Below are 18,214 nucleotides of genomic sequence, written 5' to 3'. Positions count from 1 at the left end.
CAGCGCACTATCTGCCTTATTGCCAAAAGGCGAATGCCATCAAAGGGCATGTCCATCAGAGTGTTCTGGACATCCCCCGAGAAGCCAACTGTTCTCAGCCAGGCGTGGCGCCTAAGCGCCACCGTCGTGGAAATCGCCCTGCCCAGCGAGTCGGCGGTGTCAAGCCCACAATGGATGGTGAACTTAGCTGCGTCTCTCCCAGCAGCAATAGCTTGGGTGAGTACTGTCTGGGCCTCCTACGGACAGCTAGGCAGCACCTGCGCAACCGCGTCCCACACAGAGTGGGAATAACAGCCCAAGAGGCATACGATGTTCACCGACAGCAGCACTAAGCTGGCAGATGAAAACAGCTTCTTGCCAAGCTGCTCCAACTTCTTGGATTCCCTATCTGGAGGTGCGGAAGGGAACACGCTCTGGGATGCAAAGGCTTGGACAACCAAGCTCTCAGGAATGGGGTGTTTGGAGAGGAAGAGGGGGTTGCCCGGAGCCGGGCGAAGGGCCACGTTCCTGTCCACAGGAGCCCCTGTGTCGGGCCTGGACCAGGTGCCCAAAAGAACGTCAGACAGTGCTTCATTAAAGGGCAGCAAGGGCTCCGAAGAGGTCGCTGCCGGCTGGAGCACTTCTGTCAGGAGGTTAGTCCTGACTGCCACTGTAGGGAATTCGAGGTGGAGGGTCTCGGCCACCCTACGCAACACCACTGCGTAACTGGCTCCCTCCTTCGTGGCCACGATAGGTGGAGACAGCATGCCAAGGTCAGGTGAGGTGTCAAGAACACTGGCATCCCCCAAATCCTCTGCCCAGTCCGGGTCATAAGCAGAGTCTTGTGTGAGAGGGTCCTCAGACCCCTCCCAGTCTTCCCCTTCCTCCGAAGTCTGTGGAACAGGCTGAAAATACGGAGGACGGACATAGAGAAATAATTGCCCCATCGGCATCTGAATCGGCGCCGAGTGGCGCTGATCCGGCACCGTGTCCAGTTCAGGGCTGAAACTGTGGACGACGTCGTCCTGAGGAGCGGGCGAAGTCGGAGGTGGTGCCGGTAGGGTCGACGTCGGTGGAGGTGTTATAAGGTCAACCGGCGTTGACCGGGGTCCGATCCCGGATCCCTGGGGGTCCTGCGGCACCAGAGCCACCGGCGACGCCATAGCCGCCGGCGATGGAAGGTCAGTAACCCCAGTCGGGCTCACGGGGCTCGTAGGCGCCCCGGCAGGGCCAGACGGCCCAAAGAGTCGCGCCATGGCCGCAAGAAACTCTTGCACCTCGGCAGGCGTCGCCGTTGGACCCGGGAAGGGCGGGTAGACCAGCGGCAACATCGCAGGCTCCACCGGAGCCGCGGGGGTGGCACCACCCGCACCCATGTCGCGCGACGGGAAGTCGAGGAGCGACGACGCTTCTTCGACTTCTTTTTGGAATGCTTCAACTTACCTGACCCCGAGTGGAAAGACTTCGATCCAGAAGAATGATGGTGACGGCTCTGCAACAGTTCCCTTGACCTCCCACGGGACCTGGAGCGGCGCAGAGCCGACTGCCGGACTTCCAGCAACTTTCGGGACCGCTCCCGCAAAGTCTTCGGCGCCATGGCCCGGCAGTCGGCGTACGACGGAGTCGTGGTTGCGCCCCAGGCAGTAAGAGACACACGCGGTGTGGGTCCGTCACCGACATCATGCGGTGACAGTCCCCACAGAAAAAAAGAGGCAAAAGGCCTACAAAACCCCCCCCCCAAAAAATGACTAGGGGTACAAGCTCTTCCCGGATCTGCGCTTACTGGAGCGGAAAAAGAACTGATGTCTGCGTGCTTCTAAGTAGCTTCAGTGACGCCATGCCGGCACCAACGACGCACGCGGAGCCGCACGACGACGCCTACCGACGAGCAGGGGTACTGCTGATGAAAACTTTCCGGATCCAGTCTGACGCCTGGGGGTAATTATAAGGTAAGGAATCCATCACTACATGTTTCTTTCAGATTGGTCCTTTTGTTTAAAAAAATAATAACCTTCACGTTTCCCTATGTGGTTTGAAGACCCACTCATCCCCTCAGCAGTGTCGGAACCATCGGCTGAGTCTTCTGAGGTCTCTTTGAAAAACTGACTGTAACTGGTATTTCTATAGGTTCTATTGACATAGTAGTCGATACCGGAATATGGATATGCGTTTTCGAATTTGTAATTTTCTATATTTTCTGTAACTTTGGTGACTTTCTTGGCTTGCTCTATGTGATTGAATTCCTGTATCGTTGACTCAAGAATGGATTTTGCATCATAGACTGTTTAAGAGTCCCTTATGTTTCTCTAGCACTTAAATTTCCTCTAGGAGTTTTATTTATGTTTTAGTGCTGAATCAATACCAATCACCATCCAGTGTCTGGAACAAGTAGTGCCAATATGGCTGAACCTGTGTTTATACTTCTTATTCTCAGTAAATACACCTCGTACGCTCTTGACTTGTAGTCCAACAGTATTGCCTGTGCTATGTGTGAACAAAGACAAGCCCTTAAGAATTGTTTTGCTATAGTCCTCTGAGTAAGTTGGTGTGAAATCAGACATAATAACTACATCTGACAGGAAAAAGGAGAAAGGGTTACTGAACTCAATTTCAGAATCAAAGAAACCTTGCAATCCTACGATTGCACAAAGGTCGTTTGATTGACACATGGGTAAACCCATAAATCAATGGGGACATAGGGTATTATAGCTCGAATAAAGAAGTGGTCTCTAATATACAAATAAAGAACAACTGATAACGCATCCAAAAGGAATTTAATCAAAAAACGGAAACCAGAGAATGTATTACTGCGAGGATCAGTTTGTGCCAGTGACTATAACGTGCTCGGTAAAAGTGATACACTTGTGTGATAAAAGTGTGTATCAAATATACAGGAACGAAAAAGCCAGTCAGAGCATGAAACTAAATATTTTTAAGGGGCCACGCCACGCCACAGTCAATGATGTTTCAATCCCATCAGAGATATGGGATCATCATCAGGACTCTGAATGGTGGAGCCACAGGGTAGAGCTGAAATTTGTACAAGAAAAAGATAGACAAGAGAAGTCAATAGGTTGGGCTAGAGAACCCAATACACGCACATATTTAAAGTCAGAGGAATTATATGGAAAAAAGAAATGAAAAGCTATGAAAACAGGGTCAGAAGTGACTAAAAATTGTCCCAAAGGAAAGAACAGCAGATAAATTAAACAATGGGGTAAAGGCTCACCAGATTTCAGGTTGTCAGTTGGCCATAGGTTCAAATGAATGGTGCCACGAATAATAGTCAAGCCATGATAGGTTAGAAAATGCTCCTTAGTTACCATGCCTGAATCAATGCGGTGGGATTGAGAGAGTGAAACAACGGAAAAAGATTAACTTAGTAGGGAGTAATAAAACACTGTCCCATGAGAATGCCACCGTATGCAGAATGCCTCTCGGATGTGTGCGCTCAGTGGTGGTTTCAGTAAGGTTACAGGATGCACCATTCGAGGAGCACATGGGCAGTAAGCCGAGTGCAGTTACCAGAATAGGTTCCTGTACGTGGTATTATGTAGGTGTTGCAGAGAGTGGTCATCTTTCTAGTTTACTATCTCCTAAGTAGGAGTGGATGGCTGAAATCTGGGGGAGCAAACGCAGCCTAGAGGATGCTATCAATTGTTCTTTATTTATATTTATTTATATTTTAGGGACCACTATTTTTGTACTAGTTCAATTATATCAGGGTACACTCCCCGCATGACGTGGAGACATGGCCCGACTTTCAGATACCAAAGGAATACCTCAGGGAGATCTATACATTTGTTTGTGACAGTTCCTAGAAGGCCTAAAGCATGTAGTCTTTGGAGGTGACATTTGCCTTACACACTAAAAAAAATTATTCAAAAGAAAATCTTAGTCAACTGATGAGAAAAAAAGAGGAACTAACTACAGATCTATATATGAAGGTGCAGAAAGAAAGCAATTGACATCAGTGTGAATGGGTGGCACCTATGTTGACCAAAGGGATCAATTCTGGTGTGCAGCAGAGTAGACATAAAGCTGCATAGCACCACCTTCCAGTACTCAGGGGCTATGCTGAAAAAACTTGTGGATCCAGTCTAGTGCCTGCATATATTCACGAGGAATCTGTGATTGGAAGTATCCATCAGAGTCAACTTTAGAACATTAAAGGAACACCCAGTCCAGATTGGATTTAAACCCAACTGAAGTATGATGTTTATATGGTCGTATGAATAAAAAAAAAAAATTTTTTTTAGAGCATACGGTGGTTCTTGAACTGAATGCAGCTAAAGGCTTTAACACAGTCAAATGGACATGTCAGCCATTCTACTAATTGTTTGGGACCGGCTCCTATTTTTCCTCATCAGATATTGACTACGAGAGAAAAACTCACTAACAGGAAAGGAGGAGGAAGAGAAAGACAGAAAAGCAGGCACAAAGCGTGAAAGCAGGGACCAGCCAACAGTGAGATAAAGGGGTAGTGGGTGTCTGGTACTGGATTGAAGAGGCCTGAGATGAATTCAACACTACGCAGCCTTGGCAGTCGGTGGACAGATTTTTAATAGCAGAGCTTAAGGCAACAGCAATCATCCTTTTACAATTAAGCAATGGAGAAGGCTATATATATGTATATATCTCCTACGGGTCAGGAGAGATGCTTCAGTCAGAGGTGTTAGATAGTATTATCATGAGAAGACGGAATGCTGTTTTATCCAGATGACATCCTGTGTTTTTTATGGTGTTAATGATGGTGGCATTGCATACCCTCATATACGCAGGTACTACTATAGATTGGACTTGAAGGTAGTAAACCAACACCGTCACAAGAAGAACTGTCACTTAGGTTTGATATATATGCTCTGGGAGACCAGTGGTACCCAGCTGTGCTATGTTGGGCAGCTCAGATTAACCAATTACCACAACACAATCAATTAGTAGTAGGGTCATAGAAAGTAGCTATCAGAAAATTACATTAGGATGGTAGGGTAGATGGGCCTGAAGCCATAATCGACAAATACTGGATTGAAGGCACTGAGGCACCTGCAAGGATGTGAAAAATGGGAAGTGTTGAGCATCCTGGGAGATGTAAGGGGTGTCAATTACCTGAAAAATATTTAACTACTACAATAGGAGTATAATCTAAAACAAGTAGAGGTATTCTGATACTTGCAATTTAGGCGTGTGTTAAAGATACACACCTTGATCACATTTGGAACATCTTTGAAACATGAAATGTTCTTTGAAGTCCAAACCAGGAGTCTGCAAGTCCAAAAACTCTGATTGCCACCACCCAAGGACATCGAAACAAACTGACATCTCAGCTGGTGTCAGAGCCAGGGGATCATGATGATACCTAACAGCAGGAAACCTTACACTATCCCGACGCAGTAACCAATATGCGAGGATTCACACTAACTAAACAAACGTTTTTACATTGGGTGCACACTGATATGTGCCTCAGAGGCTGTGGGGGCAGGGTGGATTTTTTCCATACTATCAAACTCTGTCCCAATTTAAGAATCTTCTGGGAACAAGTAGGTATTTTTTTGTCATAAGAAGCAGAAAAAGTGTGGATTGAAGGGCCAAAGTCCATGGTGTTGGGAGAAGGGAGTAAAAATGTGCACATTATATCAAAATGTTTCTCACTTCACTTAATAGCTCCCTACTCATCCATCACAGCACGGAGTTAAAATATGAACTGGTGAACGCTTTCCCCAAAATAAGTGTATAAAGGGAGGGGGCCTAAAAAAATATATACAATAAAATCTGGTGATGCCGGGTTACAAACACAGGTATAAGTCTTTGAGGGAAATTGAAAATGTTGGCTTTAAAAGGGAGACAAGAAATCTATGTAGTATCAGATGTAGGGTTAAATTTAATTTATATCCAGATTTGTTATATGCGATTTGATTTGCCTGGAACCATGTGGTACTACTGTTGTGTCTTTTGTGTATTTATTCTTCATAAATTCTGCGTCTTGGAATCTGCTGCTACATAAATTGCTTATTAACAAGAGTTATGAACAAAGGTAGTAGGGAAACCGATCTTCGCTGAGTATTCAAAGTCTATTCTACTGGAAATATCACTGCAAGAACAGTACTTTCAATCCCTTAACAGCTGAGACTCCCCCATCCCACAAGTACTGAGCCTTTGTTTGATTTTTGAGGAAGTTCAAGCTTAATCCTTCATTAGCATTATTTATTTTTCTACATAAAAGGTATCAAGGCCAAATACACACCCCCTTCCCCACATGTTGGGGATTCTGAAGCTACTCAGTTTGTTGGTTCCCATGTAGGAAAGCAAGAAAAGACCAAAATGTAATAACATTTTGTTTTACTAGATACAGACGAGTGTCTAAGTTGCATGGATCCCACAGCATTTTATTACCCAGAATGCCCTGTAAACCTCAACCTTTGGCTAAAACCACACAATTTGCCTCAGATTTATGTGAAGGAAAGTCCAGGAATCTGAGGCGATCAACAAAATTGCTGCCACTCAGAGTTTCCACACTTCTCCAGATAAAAACGGTATACACACTCTTCCACAGGGAACAAAGACTGTTGGGGCCGTCAGGTCGTGGTGTCATGGACCTATGAAAGGGCAGGTTGCCCCACTCCATTCTTTTTTCCCCAGATAATCCCTGGTTTTAGTGTGTTAACTAAACACTTTTCCTCAAAATCCCTCAACCCGACCTTTCTGTACTTCATGGCTGCTCTGGAAGAGGGAAAGTTATTTATAAGGCTATTTGTACTGTAACTTCCTCAAAACATTATTGTACTGTACTATTCAAATCCAATTTTAAAATGAACTGTTAAGGCTCCAGTCCAACAAATCATTGTGAAATTAGGCTCTGGCTCTGCTTGGAGTTTGAGAGACATGCCAATTGTTCACAGCTGCAGAACTCATTATCCCGCAGATCCTCAGCCCATAAGGTAAAGGGTAAAGAAGAAAAACTTTGAAAGTGCACACAACGAAATAACCCAACAAGCCTACTGCATATTTCTCAATCTGTAAATCATTAGAGCCAGTTAAAGTCAGATTTTGTTGGCGTGTGATACTACTGAACCAACAGAGAGAAATGTTTTCAAAAGTGGAGAGGGCCTTTAGGGCAAGTGACCACCACTAAAGTCTAACAGAGACATCTGTTAGGTAACAGGGCCCCAATGAACCCAAGACAAATGACACCCTCCAAATGAGTGTGAGTTATGCATGTACAATTGTCTATTAGAATGACATACTTCAGAGAATTAAGGCATACCAATATGCAGAAAACAAAAGTTCATTCAATAAGCAAATTCAAACAGTTGATGAAGAATATGGCAGTCACCTAACTGCTATTAGAATCTGCGCAGAAGGTACATTTAATTTATGGAAGATTTAAAAAGTTGCAAGCAGAGATTTAACAATAACCTTGGTTGAAATCAAACATAATGTTGGACTTACTCTTTCTAGATCTTGCCTAAGGTGTGTAAAGAGTTTCAGACGTCGGTAGAGCACATCCTGCTCTTGTTGAGCTAAGTTGTCCACCTCATCTGTCTTAGGTGACATAAGTGGTTTGTTAAAGTTAGCTTTCCTTTTAAGCTTCCAGTACTGGTAGATGAAATCAATTAGCGACTCCTTTAAGTCAAGATTCTCAGCCACCTCCGAAGGTTTGACAAGTTCGTAGAATTCCTCCTCTAACTGCTGGAGCTTTTGTTTCCTCAATGTTACTTTTTCCAAGTCCACTTTAGTTTGTTGATCAGTTTCTAGCAACGAGGCATGAGCAGCCGGTTTTGGGAGACGACAGTCCTCTGGTTTTGTTGTTCCACTACTGTGATCGACGCAGAAGGACTTGAACTTCACCTCATCATTCTCTGCTAAAATAGTTCGCATTTCAAGATTGTTGTCAAATGCACATGTTACATGAAATGCAGTGATACAGAAAGGCATGGAACACTAAGGGGGAAAAGAGACAAAGCATAATATGAGTAACTCTGCATGGTGGTGTAAACAATCACAGGCCAAGCAATAAGCATGGAGAAGGTCAATTATCAGATTACTTCCCCTTGCATTGTTAGGAATAGACAACCTTATTGGGTAAACTACACACCAAGTATTTTAATAAGAGAAATCCCCTGTGAAAAAGTCTCATCTCATCTCTCCTCCTCGATTGGAAAAATAAGAATCAATGCAACAGTATTAGCAAGGTTGATAAGTGAAAGAATGTCCTTGTTCCCCTCCTACATAAATGGTTGGGACCTGGCTAGACTGAAGCCAGGATCAGAAAAACCTGCTGAAAAACTTGAAAAGGGGAGACCTTGGTTTCTGCCCATGCACCACTAACTCCCAAGTCATGACTTTCCATACACATAAGACTGGAGTATGATATGAGCTGTATAAGGAGATGGCTGAGAATCACCACAAAAGTAAACATTTGTTATCCTTTCAACCAGCTCTGGCTCCTTTACAAATGGTCAGGAACTTGATTTCACAATTAAAAAAGGCTGATTCAAGCCTTTGGGAAAAGATACGGTCTACACCTTGACAATTTTTAAAGAAAGCATGAGTACCCCTTGTTGTTGGTCCAGAAATACATGTGATGCCCAAGTGCCTTTGAAAAGCCGTCAATGCTAAAGCGGAATGCTCATGAAGTCTCAGAGGTTTCTGAAGTCCCCGTAGCATTGCAATTGCAGCTTTCCAAGCCTTGTTATTTGGGGTTCGCCCACTCTTGATAAATTATCTGAAACCTTAAAGGAAAGTGTTCTCTTAAAGTAGAATATCGTGGCTCTGGACACATTCAAACGTTGAACAGTTTCCAAAACCAATTAAGTACATCACAGTGGAATTCAGTTACAACTTTAAGATTCAAAGAAGCTACCTGAATGACCACTGTCATATTGAAGACAACGTAATGTCCATCAGAACAAGAAGCCTGAAGATAATCTTCTATTAATGCGGACTGCAATCAATACACCCCCAGAGAAAACAATCATCATATTTCAGCAGCGAGGAGGTCCTTTCTCTAAGAAACATTTCACCAATGAAGAATCTCCAGTTCCCTCACTTATGAATGTCACTTCCACCTTGCCCACGCTGGTGCATTTTGGATCATAGTGCCTGAATGTCTTAAGCTTCTTTCAAATTAAGGGAACCCTATGGAAGGTGCTTAACTTGGCAAAATTCCCATTCATAATCGGTTTCCCAGCGGTCCTCAAAGGGTGAACTTCTTTAACAAGAATTAATCCATTGTACTAATCATAGGTCCTTGAGATCACTTAGACATCTCTTCTCTGTAGATAGAACAATTAATATCCAGCTCCATCCTAACAATTTACTAATCCTGACCAGAAATCCAAATGTTTAGTCAAATTATTCTCAAATTAAATCATTTTGGATCTTTATCAAAATATAGGAAAAATCAATCAAAAGCAAAGGTAATTACTTGGCATAACCCTCAAGAAAGTCTGGTTTGGTCTTACCATCTTGAAACAGGCAAACAAACTTCATTGACATATCTATATATCAATTACAATTTCAGTTCTTAGTAAAAAAAGCCCCATTTTGCGAATAGGACTGTTTGATATTTATGTCTGCATATTCATCTCTGATAAACAATCAATATATGGGTAAATTCAAGAACGAGCTCCAACAGCTAAGTGAACAATAACAATTTTGGCAATGGCACAGGTTGGGTGGTGAAATATACAGTGTCTGATGCAAAACCACCATCTTAGATACTACAACCCTCCCAGTTAGTGGCAACGACTTATAAAAATGCTGCAATGCCCCTTAGTGTCACTATTTCTGCTCTTACATTTCAGTCTATGACATCTGAATCTTCACAATATACTCTTACCCCCAAGTAGCAGAATGTAACCAACTTCCATCCTATTACTTTGCAGGATGGTGGGAGCACTTGTTAAATGTAGGGTGCAATATGAATAAGTGTGATTTTGTTCAACTCAACTTTAGCTGAGAGAGCTTTGGTGTTTAACATTAATAGTGGCTGGGATGTCTTATTTACTGGGTCTCTTCTTGGGTCCAGGAAGAACACTATTTCTCCTCATACGTTATATGTGCAAAATATCTTGCTGAAAGGCAGTTAAGTACATCTCAGAGATTTGGGGTCAAGAAATCTGAACAGGCTGCGTACAATTATACAGGTAGGCCTCCGGGACCAGGTGCTTTCCCTCTGGTCATCTCTTTTACTGCTTTCCTGAATTGGGCTGCAGTTAGGGACTTGTTGAGGCAGCAATTTCATCTAGCCTGACCTCTGTAGGATTACATCTCTTAATTGATCACCTTCTGCTGCGCTAGGTTGAGTTCTATATAATAGTTGGCAAACATCTGATTAATTTCGCTTTGAGTATGGACTAGGCCACCATGCGGTAACAGAACAATGACAATGGTGGTTCTCAGCTATAGCCTAGCAAGAGAAAGCTAGCATCAGGCTCATATCTCGGTGTGAAAATTTCTAAAGATCCAAATTATATTTTTAAATCAACCTACTTAGCTAAATGAAGACAAGTCAATAAGATACTTGCCATGCAGCAAAATCTACCATTTACAATGACAAGCCATATAAAGTATATTAAAGATGGTGATCATGCCTAAAGCTTTATTCTAGTTTCAGGGCTTATTATTATATATCCTAATAATTTCTCTAGGAAACAAAAGTCAATAATTGACTCTTATATGGGCTAATGAGAAATCCTGCATATCGCAGAAAAACCGGTCTTGTAGACTGGAGATGGTTGGTATGTCCTGACGGGATATTAAGTGGTATAATTGGTTAGCTCGACCACATTATGCATTTGAGAAGCATCGATTACTCCCTTTCCACCTGTTCTTTATGTGGTTAAATGCAATCATCCCATATTGCTCTAGGTGTAAGCAAGAGAGAGCAGAACATCTCTATACATTTAAGTAATGCTCTGAATTGACAGAATTCTGAAGAGAGATTGATAGGAAAACCCTCTAGGGTTACAGTATGTAAGGTTCAAACTGCCGACTTCAACAAGACTCTAGATTAACCCAGGTCATTGGCAAGGATTACGATTGGGATGCGCTTTTATTAGTCAGACACTGGAAGGCAGTTCATTGCCGCCCGTTTTGTTATTTGGTTAAGAGAGGCTGGTCAAGTCTCTATTATGGAAGGAGCAATAGCCCACAATAAAAAAATTTAAAAAAGAGATGAGTTATGTAGTAGGATTAGAGATGTATTAAAGCACAAATGCACTAATTATATAAAGTGAATCTATGTTGGAGTCCAGAGAGAGAATATAGGCGGTCGTATGTACACCTGCATGATATTGAAAGGGAACTGTTTTCTACACAACCCTTGGGCTATTACTTTAAGATACCTGTCTAACAGGGGCTCTAAGGGGTCCTTTTTCTTTTTATCTTGTATGTATTTTTTTCTCTGGCATTCAGGGCAACCAGTTAGACATTTTTATTCTCCCAAAGAAATCACAGGATTACTAAGATTAGTAAGAATGGGTCAATGGTAAATAGCAGGCATAACCTGCTTGAAGTATGGGCGTTTTTTCAGTCTTCTGGATCTTTGTCTTTAAAAAATATAACAGTTCCGGGCATCACCTGCTCCTCTGACACATGGAAGATCGATCTCCCTAAGGGATTTGTCTCCTCATTAAGACTGCCTGCACTACCCTCTGGATGAGCTTTCACTAGCTCCTGAAGGCATCTGCCAAAGTTTTCTGCTAGCACTCCAGATAAGCAAGGTTCACTGAGATGAGGTTTGCTCCACAACTGGTTCAATCCACTAATATTCTCTCCTCTAGGTAATATATTGCAGTACGATTGCCTGAGGATCAGCACCAAGGACCAATGTCCAAGGAGATGAGGAATCCTACAATGACTAAGCTGATCACTCAATTTTACAATGTTGACATATCTCAAGAAACCTTGTGCATCTCAAATTTGGTCAGTAATTGCAATAAGGTACTCCCACCGAAAGATTCTCCTTCATACACAATTAAATACTCAAATCAAATCCGAGTGACTCACTGAGCAGGTTTCGGGAGGTGCAGACTACCCGCAGCAGCTAACACATCCGAGACAGGCCAGTTATATCATAAATATACAGAAAACGTTCACGCTAAAAATTCAAAGGAACAACCCTGTTAGAAATTAAATATGTGAGTAAAAGATCCAATAAATCTGCAAAGTACTTTGCTCTCTGGTGATGGGGCATCCCAACTAGTGTGTGTGTCTAGAAGTGTACCTATAGGCTGTTTTATCAGATGGAATCAAGAAAGATTTCATCAATACAAAAATAATCATAGAGAATGTGGATATGTTCTCGTTCTCCTTAGGTGAGCAACTACTACTACAATAACCTATGTGATAATGACCAAACAGAAGTAGGGTGAAAAAAAAAGGGCAGTAAGCTGAAACACAAAGCACAAACAACTTTTTTGGCATTTGGATGTAAACTAGAAGCTATGCACCCGGGGGATCAATATTAAGTACAGCAACTGCTGCAGAAGGATCTGCCTTGATCTCTGCTGGAAAGCCCCCCCCCCCCCCCCCCCCCCAACCATTCCCCCATCCCTCCGATAGCCTGAATTTCTTGAACGTTTGGGAAAACTGTTTCTTGGGAGACGTGTGTGAACAATTGTCTTGCTGTCATTAAGTGATGTGTAGGCCTAGGTGACAGATATGTGGAATATATCAAAAGATATTTTGAGGAACTATCTAGTCACAGTGCATGAGAACTCAGACATCCTCATCCATGAATGCAATCAAAGGATCACTCTGGTGTATACAGAGCAAGCAACTGCGTACACTGGATCAAGTATGTTATGCAAAGTGTGCCTTGCCACACCACTTCCCATTCTAAAACTAACTTGGTGCTGAAAAATAGGGTAGGCTTTGTGGGCATAAGAGCAGCCAAGGCCATGACGTTTTCCCATAAGCAATAGGTATCTTTTGACGCAGTGTAGCCAACAGTGGGACCTTAGAAGAAACTGTCCATGCCAATGGTTACAATTTTTGTTTTCAACTAAGACGCAGCAGGGCTTGGGAAGAAGTAAGGGTGTGACTAGCACTTGCTGGATTAAAAGTATTCATGGCAGAGACGGAATTTCTATAATTAGCCTGGAGAGAAAGAGGGAAGTAGGTGCTATGAAAGACAGAAAACCCTCATTGGACGCTTGCTTGCCTTTCTAGAGCTCAAAATGAACAATGCATGCAGGAGGACGAGGAACCAGGAGATTTAAACTGTTGTTTTTTCTTTTTTATATATCTTCTCATCCTCTTTTGACAGCAGCTGCATTCAGTTCAGCGGAGTAAGTGAAGACTATCAACACGCTTTCCTAGACCAATGTACGAACCACCGACTGATACAATGCACTGGCATGGGTGATGTAACCAAAGTTTACTTCTGCGATCTGCATGATCAAACATCCAGTGTTTTCTGAAGTAACATTAAAATACATTATTTTAAAAAGAACTAGGTAGCCAAACAGCAAAAATAAAAATTGTGTGTGTTTGTGTGTAGTGGGGGGGGGGGCGGGATGGGCATAAACGCTTTCATTTATACAGTTCAAAACATCTCTTCTGCCGTCAGACAGCAAAGTCAACATGGTGAGAGATATGATAAAGGTACTGTCAGACTTAGAAGTCTCTGTCTTCTATGCGTTTAGGACTAGTTCATAAAATTAAGCGTCTGTAGGAGGAATGTGTCCGTTAAATGGACGGGTACTTAAGGATGGAGTCAAATCTGAGGAGATAGAGACAATAACACAAGTTTGGCAGCTCTGGTACAGCTATGCCAACTGAGTCCATTACAGTGTAGGCAACTCCCCTACCCCCTACCCGCCCCCCCTCATTTTCATTTTCCTGGACTCTATGTGACAGTAACATTTAGGTTTCCATCAAGCACTCATTTGTCAACAGTTTTCTTCGAAATGTATTGCCCTGTGCTAGGGAGATCGAGATTAGCTCAGATGTAAATGATTTACTCAAACCTTAATTACCCAGGGGTTTGGATTTAGAAGCTTGATTCACCAAAGTGTGTTTCGAGCCTGAAGACTGGTACTGCTGCAGGAGCACTTCTCGGTTAATCATTTACTTCTGGGGTGAATGAGCCATCCATTACCAAGTTCAGCTTCCATTTCCCCTCCCCGGAGGTACCCACAAATGCATACATCTGAGAATGCTAATTTTGAAATGGACAGGTAAAGGCCCTAGAAGGTGGAATACATACAGATGACTGTTGGCTCAGCTACTAAGAATATACAACTTATGTCTGACGACGAAGTGAACCTCCTCTAGTTCCAACACCTAGGCATACATTGTCAGGAGACGATTCCTCAGTCAAACTCTAAAGCACCAGCCACAAGAAAGCACAAGGTGGCAGCTTCCAGGGCGTGATGCAGATGCGCTTAATGGCCTGCTTGAAAACTGTTGTAAATCTTAAGTAGGAAAAACAGAGAACCGTCTCTAGTTTAGCCAACTGGAACTAAAAAACTGCAGAAATAATCAACAAAGGAGAATATCGAAAATAAGATGCATGATTCAAAAAAGTTAAAGTGCCCAGGCAGCCAAGTCAAACCCTGTGCTCTACTGTAAGGCAGAAAAATGAGAACTGGGCTAGACTGCTTTGTGAGGCAAAAAACACCAATAACAGGGATCCCAGTCAAGTTTTAAATTGACGACTTTGTTTTTGGGAAGTGTTTGCCAGTGGATCCTGTTTAGAACAAGCTAAGTGAACAGAGTAAAAAAAAAAAAAAAAAAAAAGTACAAAAGTTAATCACACGTGTATTTAAAAAGTGTAAACTGTTCACACGGTGAGTCCTGACACTGGCTGCCCCTATTAACTCCACATCCATAATCCTGAACTGTCTGGACACAAGACCAGAGAACCAGAGCAATTACTTGCACCCAAGTACAGACTCCTTAGTATTTTGATAATCACAGCAGCATAGCCTCGACCATGTATGACCCAAGGCATCGAATATCCCAGCTTCTACTTACTTTGAAAATCTTGAACAAAAACGGAGCAGGATTGGCTAGTGGATCATATGGAGGAAGTAGGACTAAGGAATATCAGTACAATAGCAGTCTCTGCTACACTTAATCTCTTTTTTTATTAGTAACTTGTGGGCACCCCCCACCTAGCAGTGGGAACGTAAACTGCTGTGTAATTTTTTTAAAGAATACTTTTGCATGCTCACATAAGTACGTCATAAAATACAGCCCAAAATATCTCTGCACGAATGGGTGCCCTGTAATACCCTTCAAATTTAAAAGGGAGCCCATCAGTGTTTATATTTTTCTGATTACAGTAGAAAGAAACGTTGCCCCGTGGTATCACTTTATTCCTACATCCAAATAGAACAAGCATTGGCATAGCCAATAGGTCGCGCCTTTGGGACCTTGTAAGTGTTTAGCCATGCAAGTTGTTGTTGCACCAAAGAAATTGTGCTGCATAAATAAATACTTATAAAGGTCCCAAAAGCGAGACCTATTGGCTATGCCAATGCTTGTTCTTTGTAAAGAGATAGATGCTTGTTTCTATTTCTTTAGCTATAATCGCAGCACCGGCGCTTTATTTTTAACATTAAAAGTAAAGCGCCGGTGCCGCGATTATACCAAAGGTAAAGAAATGGAAACAAGCATCTATTTCTTTACTTTTGCTATAATCGCGGCACCGGCGCTTTATTTTTAACATTAAAAGTAAAGCACCGGTGCCCGATTATAGCAAAAGTAAAGAAATAGAAACAAGCATCTATTTCTTTACAAAGAAAAAAGCTGGGGGGGAAAAATGGTACCGCCGGCCACAGCCTGCAGTGCAAGCGCACACCCGCGCACTTGCACTGCATGCTGTAGCTGGCGGTAGCATTTTTTGAAGCCCTCCTTACATAAGGTCTCCGCCAGACCAGTGCAAGCGCTGGGTCAGGCTCGACCTAAAAACCGCCTTTCCTGGGACTCGTTACACCATTATTTTATTTATGCTCCTTAAAAAAGACTTTCTTTACGGAAACATTTCCAAGAGTTTTACCCTGCTATGTGCCTGTAATTTCCACTCTAACTACAGATCTATTGTAACCCATGCCTGGATACAATTTTTTTTTTTATCAAAAACAATACTGTTGTCAATGTTTTTTTCTCATTAATCATCTCAGTACCTATATGATTGGTATAAATCTGTGCCCCATATATTAAACAAAAAAACTTCGAATAAGGATCAAACATATAGAAAATCTGCCCCAAAACAAGTATTTATAAATGCAGCACATTCATAGGCAAAACAACATGCGTATTATGGACCAAGTATAACTAGTTTGAACTTAGCAAAGGTAACATGGATAAACCGGTCTGTGTTTTATTTGGCCATCCAATGCCATAATTCAAAAAACCTAAAGTTAATCTCTAGGATTGCTTGTATGTGAAGTTACCCAAATATCTCACTTTCATTAAGAATTAATTAGTTGGTATGTCACAGAATCTTTAAAGTGGCTTTTATACTTTAATAGGGTTAACGCCACCGTTGGCGTGTCAGCAGGTATGCTTCAGGAAATAGTGGTATTGTCTTCATCAGGACCAAAGAGGACCATACGAATGAAATAATATCGAAAAGACTTTAAAAATACCATTTGTGGAAATCCCAGAGTGAAAAAAAAAAACGGAATACTACACCAAAGACACCTCGGGCCTTATTTGGAATTCGGTGAATTCCCTGCCAAACTCTAAACTAGCAACGTAAAGCCAATAGGTCGCCTATGGCATGGCTCAAGCCATTACTAGCTGTCCCTCTAGAATCAGAATCAACAGCATGACATTATTAACCTGACAACAGCCCCTCAATATGTTATTAGACGGACTTTTAAGTCCGATCTAACTAATTAAAGACTTCACAAAGCTGTAGAAATGCAAAGTCATTACCAACCAAGTTTCCCTGATCAGGAGCAGTTGCTCAAAATATCACTCCTCATAAAGCTCTGGGGGTGTGCCTTCAACCAAGAAATTTACATATACATTACCACTCTAATAATTTGAGCTTGTTTTCTACACAAATAAATATACCAAAGCTGAATTATGATGTTTAGTTAAAATTGCTACTTTCAATAAATGTCTTTATTATTATGCAGCCTTTGTGATGGCACCCTCACATAAACAGGTACCAGCACCATCTGCTATGATCAAGTTGCTTCAAATATATTCTTAACAAATTGTCTTTTGAATGGGAATATACATGCGTGCTAGTAAATTGAAGTAACTTATTAAAACTAGACTGTGTTCTGTTATAAAACCTCAGTCATTTCATCAAAGCAATGCACGGAAACTATAAGAAATTCATATTTTTATGTGCGAGTGTGTGTGAGCAAGAGAGAGAACATGAGTTTGGCTTCTCGTGAGTCAGGAGTGGAAGTCTGAAGTTTTTCAAAAAGCTGCACTACTTAAATTGGTTACTAGGTGTCCTTCTCGCGTCAGGTACTCACAAAGCTGTAGTACTACACACTCTTACTAGGCGTCTCTTCAGTCACAAGGTAACTGCTTCAAGAATTTACAAAGCTAGGATACCACAAGTCCCTTGATAGATGTCCTTGTAGCACCAGATACAATAGCTTGAAAGGTTTTTCATACTGCTCAGTGGGTTGTGACTTCAACCTAGAAATTTGCATATACACTATTGCAACTCCAATGACTGTGCTTGTTTTCTACACAGTAAATTAATATGCTAAAGCTGATTTATGATAATTAGTCAATATTGCTAATTTAAGTAAACATCTTGACTACTATAAATATAGCATTTGTGATGATAGCCTATTATAAAGAGCTATTAACTGTCACCGGTATGATCAAGTGCCTTAAAATGTATTATTTATGCACTTTTTGTTTTAAAGTGGAACTATACGCGTATGCAGGTAAACAGTAGTTGCTTTTAGTGGAACTTGGCAGTGTTCTGTTATAAACGTTAAAGGTGAGTTGAGGAAAGAAATAAATAAAAATAAAAACAACAAACATTTATTATCTATATATACCTATATACATTTCTATCATATATATATTCCTTCATAAAAACCACCACTTTCAGGTGATTCGGCTGCACTTCCCCCATAACTCCAACAGAGGTGCTACTCGATATTCAACTATATGTATGTATGTATATATATGAGATATACAAGCATGATCAAGACGAAAGCCGAAACGCGTTGTTTGTGGAGCCATTATACCCTCTATTTTCACCTTGCACGAGTGTCCGGACATTTTTCTGTGACGAGCG

At 41.9% G+C, this 18,214-nt stretch overlaps 1 protein-coding gene across 3 annotated transcripts in view; it reads right to left on the bottom strand.

The window, feature by feature from the left end:
• The window catches only part of JADE2 (jade family PHD finger 2), a 533,878-nt gene that overhangs the window by 173,462 nt on the left and 342,202 nt on the right, over positions 1-18,214 (bottom strand). For all 3 annotated transcript variants that reach the window (XM_085617976.1, XM_085617974.1, XM_085617975.1), the window contains exon 9: positions 7,426-7,917. In XM_085617976.1, coding sequence (XP_085474102.1) covers positions 7,426-7,917 — 492 coding nt within the window. The remainder of the gene's footprint in view (positions 1-7,425; positions 7,918-18,214) is intronic.

This window comes from Triturus cristatus, chromosome 7 (genome assembly GCF_964204655.1).
Source record: "Triturus cristatus chromosome 7, aTriCri1.1, whole genome shotgun sequence".
NCBI lineage: Eukaryota > Metazoa > Chordata > Amphibia > Caudata > Salamandridae > Triturus > Triturus cristatus.
Note: the sequence above shows the minus strand (reverse complement) of the source record. Positions and strands in the feature narration are given on the sequence as shown.